Here is an 18,761-nt window from a genome sequence, read left to right on the forward strand (position 1 = left end):
TGCACCATTACCTTTTCTGTCTTCTCATTCCACTACTTCATTAAGTTATATTAATAATTAGTAATTAATACGCAGTACGAATACTACCTGTAGTCTCCTTTTTCTCTTTTCTTCAACCCCTCCAGGTTAGAGGACACAAAGAGAAAAAGGTGGCTTTGTGGTTGGCCTTAGCTCCAGGCCTACTCGGCTTCACAGGCTCGGGGTGGTACCTGAGAGAGTTGTCTCTTTCCATCCAACAATCTTCTAGGGAAATCAGCCAAAGACTGAAGAAGTTCAATACATACACTCATATACATTTAGAGGTTTGAGCAAAAGAAAACTAAGAATGTTAAATGGAGTTGTGTTTTGTTGCGAGTGGGAGAACATACCTTAGCGTAAGCAAAACTCTTGGTGGCCTATCAAAAATCTTGTCCACGAAAAAACGTGCTTATGTTCTGTGCTGTGGGGAAGGCCAGCAAAAGGAAGAGCAGGCACCAAAACAGCGTGGCAGCCGTTGGCTGTTTCTCCTCCGTTGTCACCAGGCTCTTTCAGACAGAAGCCACACATCCCTGCCGTCCGCAGCACCAGGAGCAGCAGCCAGCGGTTCCTGGGGAGCAGTGGGACAGGCGGTGGGTTCTGCTGGGGGAATGAAAACTGAGATGGAAGGACAGAGCCAGCGAGGTTGAGAAATGGCTAGGCACCGCGAAAGAAACAGAAAAGCCCTACAGTATCCCTTGACTATTGACGTTGCCTGTGCAAGCCTACGCGTACCTTACCCTGTGTCTCCCAGACGCCTGTTTTCGTTCTTAATTTCATTAACATTTCTGGTTGCTTTGGTATCTTATTTCTGGCTGATACTGGTGGTGGGTTTTTTTGAAGGGAAGAGGAAAGCTGAAAGGAAACCTCGGTAATGCTGATCCCCACCGGCTGACGCACCGCCTCCCGCCGCCGTGAGCCGCGGGGCAGGGCAGGGTAGGAGCGGGGGGGGGCAGCGGCCGGCTCGGCGTCAGGGACCGGCCCTGCCGGGGGCAGCGCCGCTCGCCCCGCCCCGGCCCCCGCCGCGCTCCCCCGCGGGGCGGGCCCGCCGGCCCGAGGGCCGCCCGCACCCCGCGGCCGGGCCGGCCGCAGCGCGGAGCGGAGCGGTGCGGGGCCGCCCCGCGGAAGAGGATGGCGGCGCCGCCCGCCCCCGCGGCGTCGGGTCCGCTGGCCCTGCTGGACCCCGCAGGTGAGCCCCGGCCGCCTGCCCCGCCGCAGCTTCCCTGCCTCGCCGAGCGCCTGAGCCCCGGGGACGGAGCGGCGGGGACCGGGCGAGGCCGGCGGGGAGCCGGGGCTTCCCCGGGGAGGCGGGAAGGGCCGAGGCGGGGGCCGCGCCCGGGCGGTGTCCCGCACGGTTGCCGGCGTGCGTCGTGCTGCCTCTCGGCCACCGAGGTGTTGAAGGACACCGAATCCTCTCCGGGAGCTTTGCGGTGCGGGGCCCGTGGCCGCGGCGGGACGCGGGGTGCGGGGTGCGGGTTCGGTCCGCGTCCCGCCCGGGCGGCAGCGGGTTTCCTTCCTCCCGCTGGCAGCGGTTGCGGGCTGGCTGCCGAAGCGGTGTGCTGCCGGTGCCTGCGGCGGGCGTCCCGGGGAGTAAGGACACGCGACAGAAGGGACAAGAAATGTTCTTATTCCGGTGGCATTCGTTAAAGTCGGGAAAGCACAGAACTTACTGCTGGGAATCACTCTGTGTAGTGGTTGAGAGACAGGGACTTCGCTGTGCACCCGAGGTTTGTAACAGCCGGTTAAAAAATGTACTAGCTCCTAATTTTTGTCTTAAATTTGGAGGAAAAACGGTTTCGGTGTTGAAAAGGTAGCGGTGGCAGGTGTGCTGTAACTTAAAGATGCAGGTGGTCGGCGGAAAAAGAAGGATCTGTCTGCTAGCTTTAATGATTAGCTGCTTATTAAATTATTTATTAGTGAAACAGTTGCTTCCAAAGTCATAGTGATACTGCGTGGTATCAGTTACTATAGCTGTACTACGTGGTATGGCAGGGTTTATGAGTTTTTTGTTTTGTTTTGTTTGGTGGGGGTTTTTTTGGTAATAGAATTGTAAAAGAGCACAGCAGTGTTTCCTGTGGTCTTGAATATACAACACACTCGTGGATTCTTCCTCGACAAATTCCTAATAAGGATAAGAGGCGCCCTGATAAAACCTGCTATCTTGTGGCTTGAAATGAATGCTGTTGCATCTGGTTTAATTAGTTCAGTGCTCTGGACAAGTCAAGCATTTAATCAGAAAAGCGAAAGTAATCACCGACAGCAGGTGTGAATATCTTGTTTAAGCATCTCAGTCCATCACATTTAATTTTGGGAGGCAGTGAAGGATTAATTCACTTTCACTGGCATAAAAGCATTTTTGAAAATACACAATGAAAACTGTAGCCAAGAGAGAGATGGCACCGAAGTGAGCACTGCAGTAATTAAAAATTATTAATTTAGCTCCAAAGTTCTCCCCACAAATATTTTCTCCATAGCAGCAAAGCAGCAGATACCTTTGATATTATACTCCTCTGTCTATGGTGATTTTCTGCTTAAATTATCTTACTATATATGGTTAATGCCACTCTCTGAAACCTGTCACAATTTTTGGTAGTATTCATTAGGTAATAAAAATGCACTGTTTTTTCTGCTACAAAACTTTCCTCCCTTATCTTTTCTCTCATTAGGTTGCTAATATACATTGGACTGGGGCATTATTTGAAATAAATATTTCTGTTTAGACCACCTTTACTGATCAAAGAGGAAGGTATGAAGTTCTGTGGTGCTAGTATTCAGAAAACGTGATTGTGGCCCCAGAAAATTGGTACATCCTGCAGTGATTCTTTCCTTGCCAAAAATCATTCCACACTTTTTAATAGACGTTATGACATCTAGATTTGGGTTTTAAAAGGAAAGGTGAAGTTATCAAAGTATAGTTGCCTTGGTCTAAATGTAGACTTTTTTTGAGTTAAGTTACAGAATCACAGAATGTTCAGGGTTGGAAGGGACCTCTGTGGGTCATCTAGTCCAACCCCCCTGATGAAGCAGGGTCGCCTACAGCAGGCTGCACAGGACCTTGTCCAGATGGGTCTTGAATATCTCCAGAGAAGATGTCCATATCTCCAGCTGCAGATCAAATGCAAGTTTTCCAGAGTTGAGAGATGCTGTTTCACTCTATTCTTTCTTTCCTTTGACCACTGGCCACTTTCCATACCATGGACATGTTTCATCAGAAATTTGTTTGCTTGCCTTTTGAACTCACCCTTTGCTTCATTCCAATCCAAACCCCAACATGCATCATTAGATCCACCATGTTGCATTCTGCCAGCAATCTGATGTGTACGCTCCCCACAAACCCATTCATTTTCCATAGTCTTCCTACAAATTGAATTTAACCCCCAGCCATTGAGAACAGAACATTGTAAACCTAATTTTGTTTTCTGCAACTGATGAATGGGCAAAAGGGTTTGCTGAGTCCAGGAGAGATTGGTGTTCAGGAGGCACTTTTTACTCTCTGGAGGATGATCTCAATTTCTCTCTTCAAGGGCCTTTCTCTCTCCCAAAGAGACAGCAGTCTGCTGTCTCTCCTCCTTGTCCTGATGGCTTTCTCTTTCCTTCCGCTAGGGTAGCAGGGCTGAGAGGCTCAAGCAGGTACTTTGCTGACAGACGTTTAGGAAGCAAAACAGAGAGTGTTCCTGGGACTGCTCCTTTTCATGCACAGTTTAAGTCTATGCCAGGCAGAGCACAAGCCAGTGATGTGGAAGCAGCATTACCTCTCTAATTTATCTCCCAGCTTTTGCTGTAGAGCCCATTGCTGCAGTATCAAAACTCCGTTAATGCTGTGGTGGCCAAAACTGCTGAAGAATTTTGCCAATAGAAGGTAACAGCATGTTCACACCCTACCCTGGTCTCAAGCTAGTGCTAACAACAATATGATCAGAAGATATCTTTCTACACACTTGATTTTTGGTATGCTGAGGTAAGAATTTGAAGCTATAACTAAACTGGAGTAAAGATCCAGACTAAGAGTTCGTATGTTCATACTGATCATTGTTAAAGAACTTAAAAGGGGATAAATGTCAAAATTATTCTGAGAATCACTTCAGTATTAAAAAATTGGAAAGTCAGTAGCCTACATTAACTGTTGCCTGCACTACAGGAACGTCGACGTTGGAAGAAAATTCAACCTAGAAATACTGACAGCAACATTTCCTCCGCTCTTCCTTTAACTGCTATTCTTGTGCATGGTCGGCCTTCGGTCTGAGGCACAGAGAGTGTCAGGGCAGAAGGGTGTCCCTCTGTCTGTGCTGCAGAAGGGCTCCTGAGGGAACAGTCCAGCATTGGGTTTTGGCTGGTAGGTACGTTAAAAACAGATCCAAAAAACTGCATGGCAACTGCTACAAACACCAGTAAACAAAGACTCAAAAAATCTTGGGAGCCAACATAACTGAAATAGCAGAATGGAGCTAATAGTAGGAACCCTTTGCAGCTGTAGCATTTTTCATCTGAAGATACTATGGTGCTTTACAAATACTACTTAAGCTTCACAATATGCTGCTGACTTATATACATGTAATTATACACATTTTGATAAGGATGCCAAAGATTTTTGTTGATGTGACTGAAGAAAGCCAGACAGCCAGAGCAGAGATCACAATTTAGACCTGATTTCTGCCCATATTCTCTGAGCCTTTGAGTACACGGGCCATCTCTGCTCCAGAAGGGGCCGTTCCATGCTGCTGCCTGTAAGTCATCTCTCCTAAGGGTGGAGTTTATAGCTAACTACATGTGGTTATGAGAATTTCCAAACTGGAGTATGAAAAATAAGAGATACGAGTGGGTATTTGCCTCTGATTTGAGGTGCAGCTGGTAAAAGATCAATGAATGTGAGGATTGAAGGGTATCACATATGTAAATGCTTTCTGGCAAGTGTAAATTTCAAAGTAAAAATGTAGTTCAGCTCAAAAAATGACCTTATTAATAATGACATCCTTTTCTGTTTTATCGCACTAAATCCTTGTCTGATTTAATCCAGTTACAAATAAAAGCATGCTTTTCCTAAGACATTTCCCAGAGAACTCAGTCTGGGCAATAAAACTCATGTCTCTTTTTGCATATCATTATTGATAACCAAAACTCTGGAGGGCATGTTGGATCCTTAGTTTATCTCCATGCAATCTGACTAACCTTTGCCAGTACAGGTGTTACTTTGAGAAAAATGTGGAGGCTTCGCTTCTCAGGCACCTATCATAAAAGCAGAGATTCATTGGTTTTGGAAACACTTGGCTGAGGAGTGTCTGTCCCACTGACTTGCAGAAGGTTTGTGTTCCTATGTCCCATTAGAGTATGTCTATGTTGCAGCTGAAGTTTCATAATCATAGATATGAGCACACATACCCCAGCCACCTTTAGTCTAGCTGTCTTGACTATCATAAAACCATTGAATAATTCAGGTGGGAAGGTACCTCAGGAAGTTGCTAGTCCGAACTCCTGCTCATGGCAGGGTCAACTGTGAGGTCAGACCAGGTTGCTCATGGCTTTTTCTGGTTGGATCTTGACAACTTCCAAGGATGGAGACAGCACAAGCTCTTTGGGCAACCTGTTCCATTGCTTGACTGTCCTAATATTGAATTTTTTTCTCCTTATATTCAGTCTGAAACACTTTTTGTGTTTCAGTTTATGTCCACTGTCTTTTGTCCTTCTGCTGTGCTCCACTATGAGAAGTCTGAGTCTGTCCTCTTGACAACCACCTCACAGTCACTGAAAGATTGCTTGTAGCCCTGCCAAAAGCCATCTCATCTCTAGGCTGAGCAAGCCCTGTTCCCTCAGCTTCTTTGTGGTGATGCCCCTGTTAATACAGCCCAGGATGCTGTTGGCCTTCTTTGCTGCCGGGTCACACTGCTCCTGCATGCTCAGCTCATTGTCTACCAACACCCTCAGGTCCTTTTCAGCCAAACTGCTCCCCAGCCTGGCAGTCTGCAACCTGTATCACTGCAAGGTGTTATTCCTTCCTTCGCTCAGGACTTTTTATCTGTCTGTTGGATTCTGTAAGGTTTCTGCTGGCCCATTTTTCCAGCCTGCCTAGCTCTCTTTGAATGGCAGCCCTGCCCTCCAGGCATTGACTTGTCCCCCAGTTTTGTGTCATCTGCCAGCTTGATGAGCATGCACTCTATGACTTTCTCTACGTCATTGATGAATAAATTAAATGGACAGGTGCCAAGACAGACCCCCATTGTACTCCAATTGTTACTGGCCTCCAGGTAGAGCACAATCCATTAACCACTCCCTCTGAACCAATTTTGTAACCATCCTGCAGCCAATTTTTCAACCATCTGCTTGTCCACCCATCCAGGCCATGACATCCCAGTTGGGTCATGAGAATGATGTGGGATACCGTGCTAAAAACCTTGCTAGATTTGAGGTAGAAGACATCCACTACTCCACAAGTCCAGTCATTTTGTCATAGCAGGCAGTTGTGTTGGTCTGACACGATTTGCCTCTGGTAAATCCATACTGACTCCCAATCACCTTTTCTTTATGTGCCCAGAAATGTCTCACAAGAGGAGTTGCTCTGTAGTTTTGGTCCCAGCCTCCCAGGAAACCAAGTGAGGTTGATTTGCCTTTAATTCCCCAAATTGTCATTTTGGCCTTTTTTAAAGATAGGTGGAGCATTTGTCTTTCTTCAGTTATTGGGGATTCCCCGATCTCCGTGACTTTTTGAAGATGATAAAGTGCAGCAAGGATATCAGATATTTTTAAAAATCTGGTGGATATATTGAATTAATCAGTTTATGGGAAGGAAAACTGATTTGTGGAGTTGCAAGTCTGAAGTCTGCTTTCCCCTCTTGGACATGTCAGCTGGCTTCTTTGAAAGAGCTGCCTTTAACCCCATACACTTCGTGAAGAACTGACTGATAATGAAGAACCTCTCCATTTACATGTCCCCAGTGACCCTCCATGGATTAACAGGGAATTGCCAGAGGCAGGCAGCTGGGGCACAGGCTGGAGGGGAGGTATCTGGAGAATCCTATGAATTATTTCTTTAGCAGGAAGACTTTGTACATGCAGGTGAAAGAAACTCGTGTAAGCTCAGTAGATGGTATTTGTCCTTGGTAAGTTGCTTGCATTTCGTACTGAAAGACTGGACTCATTTTGTCTGATTGTTCTACTGGAGAAATGTCAGCAAACATACAGATTTTTATTATAAATGCATTTATTTATTCATTGGAATTATTTGACTTGGTTTGCAAACATCACTAATCTAGCCTGGCGTTTGAACTGTAGACATGGGACCGAGTTACCTGACTTTAAATTGGCCACGTAACTCAAATGGCTTGTGGTGAATGGCTTCTGCTTGCTTTTCGACTTTCCTCCATTCCCCCTGCTTTTGCTTGCAGCAGCCGCATCGTGGCTCACCCTCAGACCCTGATCCACACAAGGCTGCCTTCCCCTGTCACCTGCCCCTCCCTGGCAAGGGCTGTGGCCCCCAGTATTCGGCACAACACCATGGCCTCTGCCTCATCACAAGATGGGGCACGCAGGGAGTTTAGCGAGGCCATAGCGGGAAAGATGTTGGCCCTGGTGGGACAGGTTCTGGTCTCTGGCTGGAGCTCTGTGCTGCCTAGGGTCACATGGCATTGCGTGGCCCGGTGCTCCAGGGGTAGTCCTGCACGCTCTTGCCTTGCCTTTCAAAGCAAAAAGGACCAGAAAGAGGGACCGTGGTTTGATTCATTTGGGTGCCTTTTGTTAGTTAGGGTCACATTATTGATTGCTGGTTTTAAATGAGTCTTACATGAATCTGTGCTATGGGCTGGGGCTCTGGTGTTAGTGACCTGTGGTTGCAGCTCAGATATGCCACTGCCATAACAAGGTTAAGTGGCTTGAAGCAGGCTGAAAGCAGCAGAGGAGCCTGCCGTTTTTCACTTTGAGGTATCTGGATCCAAATCCCATCGGGACTGGATGTATTTCACTGAGCAGCTTAAAAGGGTAGTCCCATATATCATTGCCTGATCAACAATATCACAGTTTGCTTCGGAGATACAGATTGGTTTGATTACCCTAGCAAATATGAAGAGCGCATTCGTTTTCATGATTGCATGCAGAGCTTCTGCTGATCTTGTTTAAAATATAAATTTTTATGTTCTGTCCAGGTAGAGTCAAATTGGCACTTCACGTAGGTAAGCGTTTAAGGCCTGCAGGATCCGACTTATGGATGTGGGCAGCATTTAATTATAAATGTTACTGAAGACAAGGCATAATTATCATTGTCACTGACTTTCAGTTTAGCTGAATAAAAACTCATCTCGTGCTCGTACCCAGTGTGCCTGTGTTAAGCTGTGCTGAGCTGTAGCTAATTCTGTGTTTTTTAATTCTCTCTGTTGTCTGCCAGCTCTTTGCCTTAGTGGGAGAACAACAGTGGGTTAACAACGGGAAAGATTAATGAAAGAAAATCTTCCATTATTTTGTATTTGTTCTGCCATGGTTGCAATGAAAAGCTCTCTTTTTTTCTCCTTCCTACTCCCTACAGGACAATTTGTGAAAAGGAAGAAGACTTCGCTTTGGTTCACAGTTGCTCTGCTGGTAGTGTCTGTTTTCATACTGACCATAGGTCTGGCAGCTACCACAAGGACAGAAAACGTTACCGTGGGAGGCTACTACCCAGGCATCGTTGTGAGTAAAGATACCTATTTTACGTTATTGGGTACATCCAGATAAATTATTGTCAGCTGGATATGGGAAGCTGTGATCGATTTAAAAAAAACAGCCCTGTTGCTTTTCATGGGAGAGGGATACTTCTTTGTTTTTATCTAGTTCAAGTGTGTGATAAGGCAGGGGGTAAACTCTGTTTTTGTGAAGTGCCCCAAAGGGGAGGCTGGTCAGGGCACAAGGGGCTCGAGGTTGTGCTGCACAGCAGTGTGTTGGGCATGGGGGGGCCTCTGTGAGAACCTGTGCTTGGCTGCCCATGCTTCTCTATTAGATGTGGGCGTATAGGTGACTGGACCATAGGCATGGGGTAGATTTAAATGGCCTTTTAGAGGTTTGCTAAATTGATGGCAGAAAAAGCCACTCCAGTCTCGTGTCCATGTGCCAGGAATTGTGCTGGGTCCATCGCAGAGGAAGCCCTGCGGATGGGCACATGGAGGCTTCTCCCTGGAGCCTGCCTAACGAACACTCTCTTGTGCAGTCTTGCTGTCAGCCCTCTCGGACAAGATCCCCTTCCAAAATCCTTAGTCTTGTTTTTGCCTCAGGAGCAGACCGCTTAGACACATTCCTGCGCTGGGCACAAGGTCTGAGTTAGGTCTGCGTCACCCCGTGATGCCTCTGTGACTTCTGGGCAGGGGTGGCCCTGCAAGGCCCTTGCTGCTTCAACCCCCACAGCCCTTTCTGATCTCAGAAGGGATCGCTTGTAGCCAAAAGGGTGGAAACCCCTTGAGCCAGAAAGGTTTTTGAGATGCCTGGGCTGAGTTTTAGAAGAGAGGAGTGTGGGCAGCAGATGGAGAAAGGCCCATCTGCCTCGTTTGGTCTCCCCAAGCCAGCCAAGAGGAGGCAGAGGGTGCAAGGTGAAGAAACTGATATACTTAAGAGTTAGGCATCTGCTTAGGTGTGTGGCTCCACCACTACCGAAATGTGTTGCAAGGTACTGTTATTTCTTATTCTCTGTGGAATGAAATGCCCAGAGAAGAGGAATATGTATCTTTTGATACTGTGCATGCATTTTGCATTGCCATTAATAATTTGTGAGTTAGAACTCTTCCTACTAAGCAAGCCCTCTGACATCGTAGTGTCATGCTGAGAAGAAGTAATTCAGAAAGATAATTTTGGGATAATGATCTATAAGGAGGGGTGTTTTAAAAACAGAACGAAAAGTAGTTCCAAGAATAAAACCTTAAAAGAATGAATTTTCCTTTCATTAAGCTCAATTAGATAGATTAATACTGATAAAGGTCTCTTCCCCTTCTGTAATTTGAATTCGAATATTTCAGAAGACCATATGATCTGCATTCATTCCCTTGAAAGAAGTTGAATTTTTGAATTGCTGTCTTTAGAAGTGTAATAAGCCCATGTGCACAAGCCAGTTTATTTCAGCATTTAGTTTTTTTTAGGAATAACACAATGTCTATTCGCTCAGCTGAAAAATATAATCTACTAAAATAATTTTTTTGAAGAAAATCTTGGAGTCACTGATAACCAGACAGAATAGCTAGAATTTATCAGAACACTCTGAAAACACAACCTTTTATTAATAGTTTTCCCCCTCAAAAGATCGTTGGAGCTAAATAATTTTCCTAACATTCAGAATTCTTTTTGTGCGCAGGTGATGTATTATTGAAGTAGCTGACAGAGACTGATGGGTAATTGTCAGTGTAAACTTTATTAATACACTAAATATCCCAAACTTTTATCAAGAGTTAAAGATGCTGCACACAGCTCGTGTGGTGTCTTGCCCAAAGCCTAGCTAGATGTGTCTGACAGGGCTGCTGTGTTCCTGCCTCATTGCCAGAGGTTACTGACTCCAGAGCAGGCTGGCAGATGGACCATGGGGTGGCCTCCCTACCTCTGCCGCCCAGAGTCAGCCACTTCTTGCAGAATGAGCTGAATAACCTTCAAAAGGTGCTTCTTGTCTCCAACTTCTGCTCCACTGACAGCAGAGGGAGCTTAGAAAACCAACAGTGCTGATCCCAAACTTTTAGATACCTAAAGCTAGGGGAGTGAATGCGACACCACGTATTTAACTGTTGGGCTCAAAGAAAAGAAAGATTATGAGGACAGGCAGTGTTAATTACAATTAAAAATAAGGTCTAGTTCTCATAGAATTCAGTAGTAAAATATTAACTTCGGAGCTGATAGGTGAGATCTAAACTTGCACCAGCTTTGGGTAAGGGATTTTGGTCTTAAAACCCATGCAGAATTAGGCCCTACCTTGCAAACACCTACAAATGTGAATAAGACTATCCACTTGCGTAGATCTGCTTGCATCCAGAAGCATTTGCAGAGCAGGGCTTTAGGCCTAGATCCATAATACAATTTGGGCTTCTGTTTAGTTCCCACTGGCTTCAAGAAGAGTTAGGTGCCTTAATTTCTCTGCATATGTTGTCATTTCTCATTTGTTTTGGAAAAGGCTTTTTTCTAAAGGCGTTTTTATAGGGGTAGGTATTATGTGCATTTATGCATCTGAAGTAATTCAACATAAGGTATTTCTGTGTGTAGATGAGTTAGTATAACGTTCCACTTTGGAAGGTGTCTGCATTTAGTAGATTACTGCTTCACTATCCGCTTGGGTTTAGTGCTGTCTTTGTGGAACTGGCTGCAAAGCCGGAGTTGGAGCTTCTTCAACCTCACTTCCTTATAAATATTGTTTATACTTAAATGTTTAATGTCACTTCTCTGTGACTACTGCTTGTATTATTTTCATTTGCTATTTTTACAGTCTTTCAACCAGAAGTCTACAGAGTCTAATTGTCCCAGTCACCATACTGACCTGGCCTCCCAGAGTTCCCAACCCAGATGGCGTGTTGTCTAAACAGACAAAAAAAAAGCAACGCGCACGGCCCTAAACCAATCTCAGAAATGCCGTAGCTAACATCGTGATCTCTATCTGTGGTTCTGCTCCTTCTAATTTGATTGCTATTATTCTGTATTTGCTCATTTTTTCTTCACACGGATAATGTTACTCTGTCCTGTGCGCGCTGCATCAGCCAGAGATGGGGCTTTATGGATTGTTCCCGTTGGGATGAAAAATGGGGCTTAGAACCAGGTGTCATTTTGATGTAGCTATCTTAATTTACAAAGTTGCTGTCCCCTGAACAGAATGTCCTTGCTCAGGGTTCCAAGTCTCTGTCCTGTTCAGCTGTCAGCATGGATGCACTTGCGCACTCTTTCAAAGTCTCTGCTTTTAGTCTTTGTGCCCCCCTTTCATATAAATCTTCCCAAAGCACTCGAAGAGCAAATCTCCTTTCCCTACATTTGCTTTCTTGAGAGGTAGTGATGGATTCCTGTTATGGTACTGAGTGAGTAAAGTGCTTGCAGGAGATTTGCTCTTTGCTGTGAGCGGCTGTGCGTGACAGCGAGGAGTTCACGGGCATTGCTCAAGCCCTTGGCTGGGGCGCGTAGTCCTGAAAAACTTCACTTGTGCTTGGAGGAGAGGCTCTGAACCAGATTCAGAGACCTTGTTCCGGAAAGGGGCTCCGATTCCTTAGCAGAAACGTGATGCCCCATCCATGGGGTGGGTTGGGTGGGAGCCGAGGGGCTGTGTCTGGGCAGGGAGGAGTGGCCGCCCTCGTGAGGAGGGGAGCAAGAGGCGTGGAGCTGACTGGGATTGGGACTGAGGTGGCCACAGGGCAGCGTGTGGCCAGGCAAGGCAAGGAGGGAGCTCTGTGGAGAAAGCCTGCTGACACCTGCACTTCTGCTGTGGCTGCTTCTGAGTCCGGGGCCAGCTACGTCTCAGGTGTGTGGCACCAAGGGGACCCCTTTTCTCCAAGCCCACCTGAGCCCCATGGGAGTCCTGACTCCAGGAAGGTCTGATGAAAGGCTGGGCTCACCCATTGCTGCTTTACCTCATGTTAACGGCGAATCCAAGGAGTTTCTACCTCTCCAGACCTTCGTGGGCCTGTCATAAGGAGGGGGCTTTTTCTGCCGGCCTGGTGTTGAAGCAGCGCTGGTAGGAACAGCGAGGCCAGCTTGCTCCAGTGTCCCTTCCTCCTCTCTCTCCTGTGGCTGCTGGTGCTGCAGCTGTCCCGTGTTGAAATTAACTCTACTGGTCCTTGTGGCATTTCAGCAAGGACTGTTTCTGGGATGCGTGATAATGTTTAGTCATTACAATCAAACAAACCTAACTCTGAGGACTTGAACTTGGGTCACCTGTGTGGCAGCAACACATCCATTTTTTGAGGAAAACTGAAAATTGCCTAAAGCTTTGCAGTTTTCCAAAATAATGCTGTATGGGCTAAATTTAAGCGTCCTTTTCTCCTACTTCACTTGTTTTTCGCTTTAGAGTGAGTAAAACTATACGTGACTGTGGTAACAATAGCTGGTTATAGAAGCATATGTCTGTACAGGCTTCTGTTTACTACATGACAAGTTTTGCTCTGAAATACCAAAGAGCTGCAGTTCTGGTCGTTCCCCGTTACATTGTATGATTTCTGTCCGGCAATAACTTCCACCCTTTCCCCTGACCCACCCCAGTTGGCCCATCTGTGTGACACATCAGCTCACATCACTGTAATGCTTTGCTATGTTGACCAAAGAAGCTGACCTCATGTGTTTCTGTTGGTTTTGTTCTTTGCCTTAGCTTGGCTTTGGATCTTTCCTAGGGATCGTTGGCATCCACCTGGTAGAGAACAGAAGACAAATGGTAAGCAACAGCCCTTTTTGTTTTCATTTTCACTTATCAGAATGTCTTAAAAACACAAAAAGCAAGGATTTCCAGTTGACTTAGAACTGCTGCATCTGTCTCAAAGTGTTAGTCGTTTGCCTCACCTTTTCTGGGAAGTTTTAGAGAAACCTGAATTGGCTGGTGACTCTCTCTGTACAGGGCAAGGGATAGTTTCACTTCTGATAGGAGCAGCCTGCTTTTTTTTAACTCAGTTACTTTCCTGCTTGTTTAGTGAGTTGAATCGACCCGGGGAGGGCGAGATGAGTGCCAGAGCTCGGCCAGGACCATGTAGCTGGGATGAGGATGGGGAGAGAGACAAAATGCATGGGTTGTGCCTGTTTGGGCAGCAATGAGCCATGCGATCAGCTCAACCGTAACAGGCGATCTCATCCTGCGCAACAAGTTGAAGTCAAGAACCCTTTCCTGAAACTATACGTTTTTAAAAGAAGAAAAAACCCCAGAGCTCTTGCTATCAATATTCCCTGTCTAGGTCAGACAGGATCTGATGACACTTCGTGGTTTGTTTTTAGATTTAGCTTGGCTTTGCAAATGCCTGGCTTTTATTTGCATGAGGAAGTTATAGAACGTCCTTGGGGCATCTGGGTGAAGGAAGGTGTGTAGGACTGGATTTGTGGAAAGTCCTGCACTTTCCTTGCTCTCAGCAAAAAATAGCAGTGTCTTGGTTGAATAACAGCATGTTCAATGTGCACTTTACAGTAGACTGATTATAGCCAAACATCGTGAAATATGATTAATTTCATAATTCAGAGCCTTCAGTGTTATAAATCAAAAGTGGTGTTAAGCTCAGAGGAGGAAGTGGTAGGTTTACCTTGCATTTTACTAACAAATAACTGCTTTACTTACAAGGAGTCTGTTGTGATTTTCTGTTTTCTTCCTTGTAAGCGCAGTCATCTTGTCACTATTTGTAGGCAAACTTCTTTCATAATATCACTTTTTTTTGCATTGCCTTTAAGTTTCAGTGATGTATTTGCAAGTGTACCCCTGCTTTTAACTTTTGTTTCTAGCTGGGTTTCCCAGAGGTTTGAGATTTATAAAGCCATGATATTTGTTTGTGTTTCTCTGTTCTCAATTCCATTTTTTGAACGTGTTGACCAATTTGAGGCAAATTCAGCACGGAGGTAGAGACTTCAAAGCGTGCAGTTCCTTCAAGTTTTATGAGAATTCACAGGTGGAGAATTATTAATTAGTTCCCCCGTGCTGCTAAAGGCCGCAATGTCGGCTCACCTCTTATTAAACACTAGAAAATCGAAATGGTACATGACCTGTGAGACACAAATCTGCGGCAGGCCAGGCCTCATTAATTTTGCTACTAACAAAACATGTTATTGGTTTTTAAGAACTGTTGCCCCTGATTTCTGCATCAGAGACCAGAATGAACAGCAGGTTCCAAGCTGCGGACTCAATGGTGGGCAGATGAAAATAGCTTTGTTCCAAAGCATTCATGCTGCTTGCTAACAGGCATAACATTTTAGGGTTGTTTTATCTTTCAGTTTTCCTCTAATCTGCCTCTTAGCTTTCTATCGCTTCTGTCCTTAGCAGAAAGTAAAATGGCTGAAAAAGACGTAAGGTGGGTAAGCAGCAGTTAAACCATGTAACACTCAACGTGTTGTGTCATTTACACAAGGACTGTGAAGAAATAAGCGTCCAGTATGTTTGATATTAGTGCCTGTTTGCATTTCCCAGCATGGAACAAGGAAAACTGCTTTCTGCTGATAACAGTTAGTGATGATCTGGCTGTTGAAAGATTGGGTTTCTGGGGAACAGACAGAGAAAAAAACTAGAAAGTTTAATTACGCTTCTTGCCTTGAGTACCATCTACATTGGGCTAAGCCTTTTAACAATGTCTTTAGTAAGGCTGAGGGGCTTGTTCTCAAACGTTACGGAAATGAGATTGAAAGGGTTTATGTCATACTACAACTGAGGGCAGTAATTATTCCCTAGGGTGTAACTGAGTGTGTTCGATTGAAAGGGTTTAGGACAGCTTTAACAAATTTTCAGTGATCAGTAAGATTGTGAAAACTTACATAAGCACAGAAATGTAACAGAGATGTCATATTCCTGTAACTAAAAATTCTGTGCGTTGCAGCAGCACAAAAGGGAGCGGGAAGGAAAAGAAATTGTTTACCGAGTTGCTTCTATTTTAACTGGACTTCCTTTGAGCACTTAACTGCAGTATAATTTGAATTTAACCCAGTGTAGCTCTGACAGTTGTCTGGCCCTTGTAATGACTCAATACTTAATTTTTGTGTTTTGTTTTGTTTTTTTTTAAATTGAAGATGAATGTAGATTCAATTACACCAGGAAAAAAGTATCTATTTTAAATTGACCTTTTCTCCATAAATCTATTTCTCTTTTTGTCTTGAAATTCTATTTCCTTGTGACCTATCCTCTGTAAGTCCAGATTTATTCATGGTTGATGAAATGCTAAATGCAATATGAAATATGTAATGATGAGCAGAACTAGCACAGCAAAACCCCAGCACTCAATAAATGCAAGCACAGGGTTTGAGAAAGAAAGAAAACACAATTTGGCAGAATGGTTTGTTCTCAAAACACAGCATTAATAATGTTGCACCTCTTTGACTTCATTCTTGGCATCCCAGGGCCCACAGTGGGAGTTCAATGTGCTGACCAAGGTATAACCCTTAATTCAAAGGAACTGCTGCTTGCGGAAGCAGGCTCTGCCTCATTGCCTAGCATGATTTCACTTCAGCTCTTAGCATTTCTGCTTGGCTCTGCTATGTAGAACTTGGCACCAGCAGGGCAAAATTTCTCTTCGACTAAAGATTTGCACTGATTTGGGGTGTTTCTAACTGGCAGACAGCAGAAATGGAAGAATAATATGTTGGTGTCGCTTTTTGCCTCTCTTGCCCCCTGCAAAGCAGGTCATGGATTGAAGAACAGGGTATAGCTGTAGGTGGTTTTGTTCCAAAGACATGCTTAGTCCAGCTGGATAGGTGGAAAATATGATACTACTCAAATCAAATGGATTTTATTGTAAGACATGAAGTGTCCTTGCTTGTTTGCTTGCTTGCCATCTCCTCACATTACAGTACAAAGCATTTCCAGTTAGAAAATGAGATGCTGAAATTGCATACAGAGGTGGGGAAGACTGGGTGTGCGAGGGGTTCATGGCAGCAGAGCTGAGCTGAGAGCGGTAAGCAGGGACGAGGGAGTGCTGTAAAGGTTTCTCCTGAGATAAATGTGGAGGTGGTATGAGCTGGCACCCAGAAATGAAGCACTTTCTAAATGTGCGAAGTCATAAGACACCATGCGTGTTGTTTTAGCTAACCCGATGGATAAACCAAGCACTGGCTCACAGTTTCTACTCACACGTCTTTCCGATGCCAGTCTCATCAAGCCGTACGGTTCACAAGGCTGAAAATGAGCATGCTGAAACTGTGCTGCCTGCAAGGGTGACTGGGAGACGCAAGGGCACCATAATAACTGTCAGGGTTTGGCACATGTGCGATATCACAGTGCTGCCTGGAAGAGCTCTCGGTAGGGTGGTGGGCATCCCCCCGATGGCAGTGCCGCTGTGGCAGACAGCGGCAAAGGCAGGAGGGGTGGGAGGAGGTATGGGACTGTAAAGGACACAGAGAGGATGAGGAGGGGTCAGAGAAGCAGGAGTGACCCCTCGGGAGATGTGAGTTAGTGCAAACCTCAGTACTACTCACGATGAAGACAGTTGGCTGGAGCGGGTCTGAGACTTGAATTCATCCATTGCTGAGTCTTGCTTGTTTTTTCTTCATGCTAACACACAGTTAATTTTCTTGCTGACATGTCTAGGACGTGCTCAGTTGTAAATGTACTGCTCAGCTGGCTCAACCTGGCCCTTGACTTGTTCAGAGAGATGGTTGTAGCGATTTTAGCTGAGGAGTCATTGCTTCTGACAAAAATGGAATTTGGAAACGTGAGGAAGGTTGAAACATGGAGCTCTGCAGACAAACAGAAAAGACATAGCTATGTCTTCAGACTTCTCAAGGGATGCTAAGTTTAGGTGCCTTCATATGCTTGCTTCCTGATCTCTGTCAACAGTAGTTAGATTTCAAATTAAGTGCTGAAAAGCAACTGTGGCAGAAATTGCAGAAACAAAGTAGTAATTTTCTTTTCTGTTTTTAGTTGATAGATTTCCCTGACAGCGTGTGCATTCCTACCCTGTGTTGAGATGTATGTGAGGTAGTATTTCAGTATTGTCTGTCATTATTTTCTTGCCGCTGGAATCTGCAACTCTTTCAAAAGAAAAGCTTTTTCAAAGGAGTTACATGTGTGAGCCAGTTTTCAGAATTATAAGAGCCAAACCTCTTTTGCTTTTCAAAACTGATATATCTTGTAGATGGATGATGTCCATCAGAAAATGCCCACTGGACATTTTGTGTAAAGGTGGTGGTTATTAATATGTATACCAAAAAAACATACTGATATGGATACCTACCCTGCTCTGTTCAGAAATATGGTGCTTCATCTACTTTTTCATGCAAATTGAACATGCTGGAAGAAACTGACTTTAGTGCAGATTTTGATCATAGATGCTAATGGCTGATAGATTCCATATCACATATTAAGCTAATTAAAGCAGCTTGTTTACATAAAGAGAAAACCCATTACAATTCTGTAGATCTCCTGAGACTTTCTTTGATGTTCCTGCACAAAGAAATGGAAGAAGTCTTTATTGTAGTGCAGGGGAAATACAAATAATGTAAATGCAATTGTTGTCATTACCAAAGTATTATTTCTCCTTTGAACTCAAGCTTTAGAGAAAGTCAAAAGCACTTCTTTTTTTTTGTGATTATTTTTTGTGTGCTCATATTTCACTTAGTTCAGGGATAAACAATTAATGCTGATGTAAAATTATAATAATGGAACAAATTAGCAATCATCCTTGTCTTGTTTAGCACCTTCAAAATGATTAAAACTGAGAAAACCTACTACTATCTTTTCAGTCATAAATCTGCACTCGATTTTGTGGTGTGATCTAGCAGCACATTTCCGAAACAGACAAGGAGATTTATGTAAAGATAACCAATACAGGTTGACACTGACACTTGTGTGAGCTCAAGCATAGCTCTTCTTTAGGTGTCTACATTCCTTTCAAAATGTAACAGCATCTTATTAGCTGGTAAGATCGAGCAGGTTATTCTCTGAGAGCATCTTCAGGCTCTCTTATGCCTAGCTCTTAGACCCTTGTAATGAAGTGCCCTTTGGAGGCCTCTCATTCTTTCCTTGGGTTCTGGAAGGAGCCTTGAAGGATGTTTTAGACTAGACTCTGGAGTTTTAGGTAGCTGAAGTGTGGGAAGAAGAATTCTGTGTTAAGTGACAATTATATTTCTTTTCTGTAATATTGAGGAGATTGCTAAAGATACCATACTATAAC

At 44.7% G+C, this 18,761-nt stretch overlaps 1 protein-coding gene across 3 annotated transcripts in view; it reads left to right on the top strand.

Annotated features, from left to right (window-relative positions):
* The first annotated feature begins 1,104 nt into the window (after window positions 1–1,104).
* The window catches only part of TMEM255B (transmembrane protein 255B), a 78,188-nt gene continuing 60,531 nt past the window's right edge, over window positions 1,105–18,761 (top strand). For 2 of the 3 annotated variants that reach the window (XM_075425401.1, XM_075425421.1), the window contains exons 1-3: window positions 1,105–1,204; window positions 8,522–8,664; window positions 13,283–13,345. In XM_075425401.1, the coding sequence (XP_075281516.1) occupies window positions 1,147–1,204; window positions 8,522–8,664; window positions 13,283–13,345 (264 nt within the window). In that variant the 5' untranslated portion in view covers window positions 1,105–1,146. The remainder of the gene's footprint in view (window positions 1,205–8,521; window positions 8,665–13,282; window positions 13,346–18,761) is intronic. The other variant, XM_075425412.1, reaches the window with a different exon arrangement.

Source organism: Opisthocomus hoazin, chromosome 1 (assembly GCF_030867145.1).
Source record: "Opisthocomus hoazin isolate bOpiHoa1 chromosome 1, bOpiHoa1.hap1, whole genome shotgun sequence".
Taxonomy (NCBI): domain Eukaryota; kingdom Metazoa; phylum Chordata; class Aves; order Opisthocomiformes; family Opisthocomidae; genus Opisthocomus; species Opisthocomus hoazin.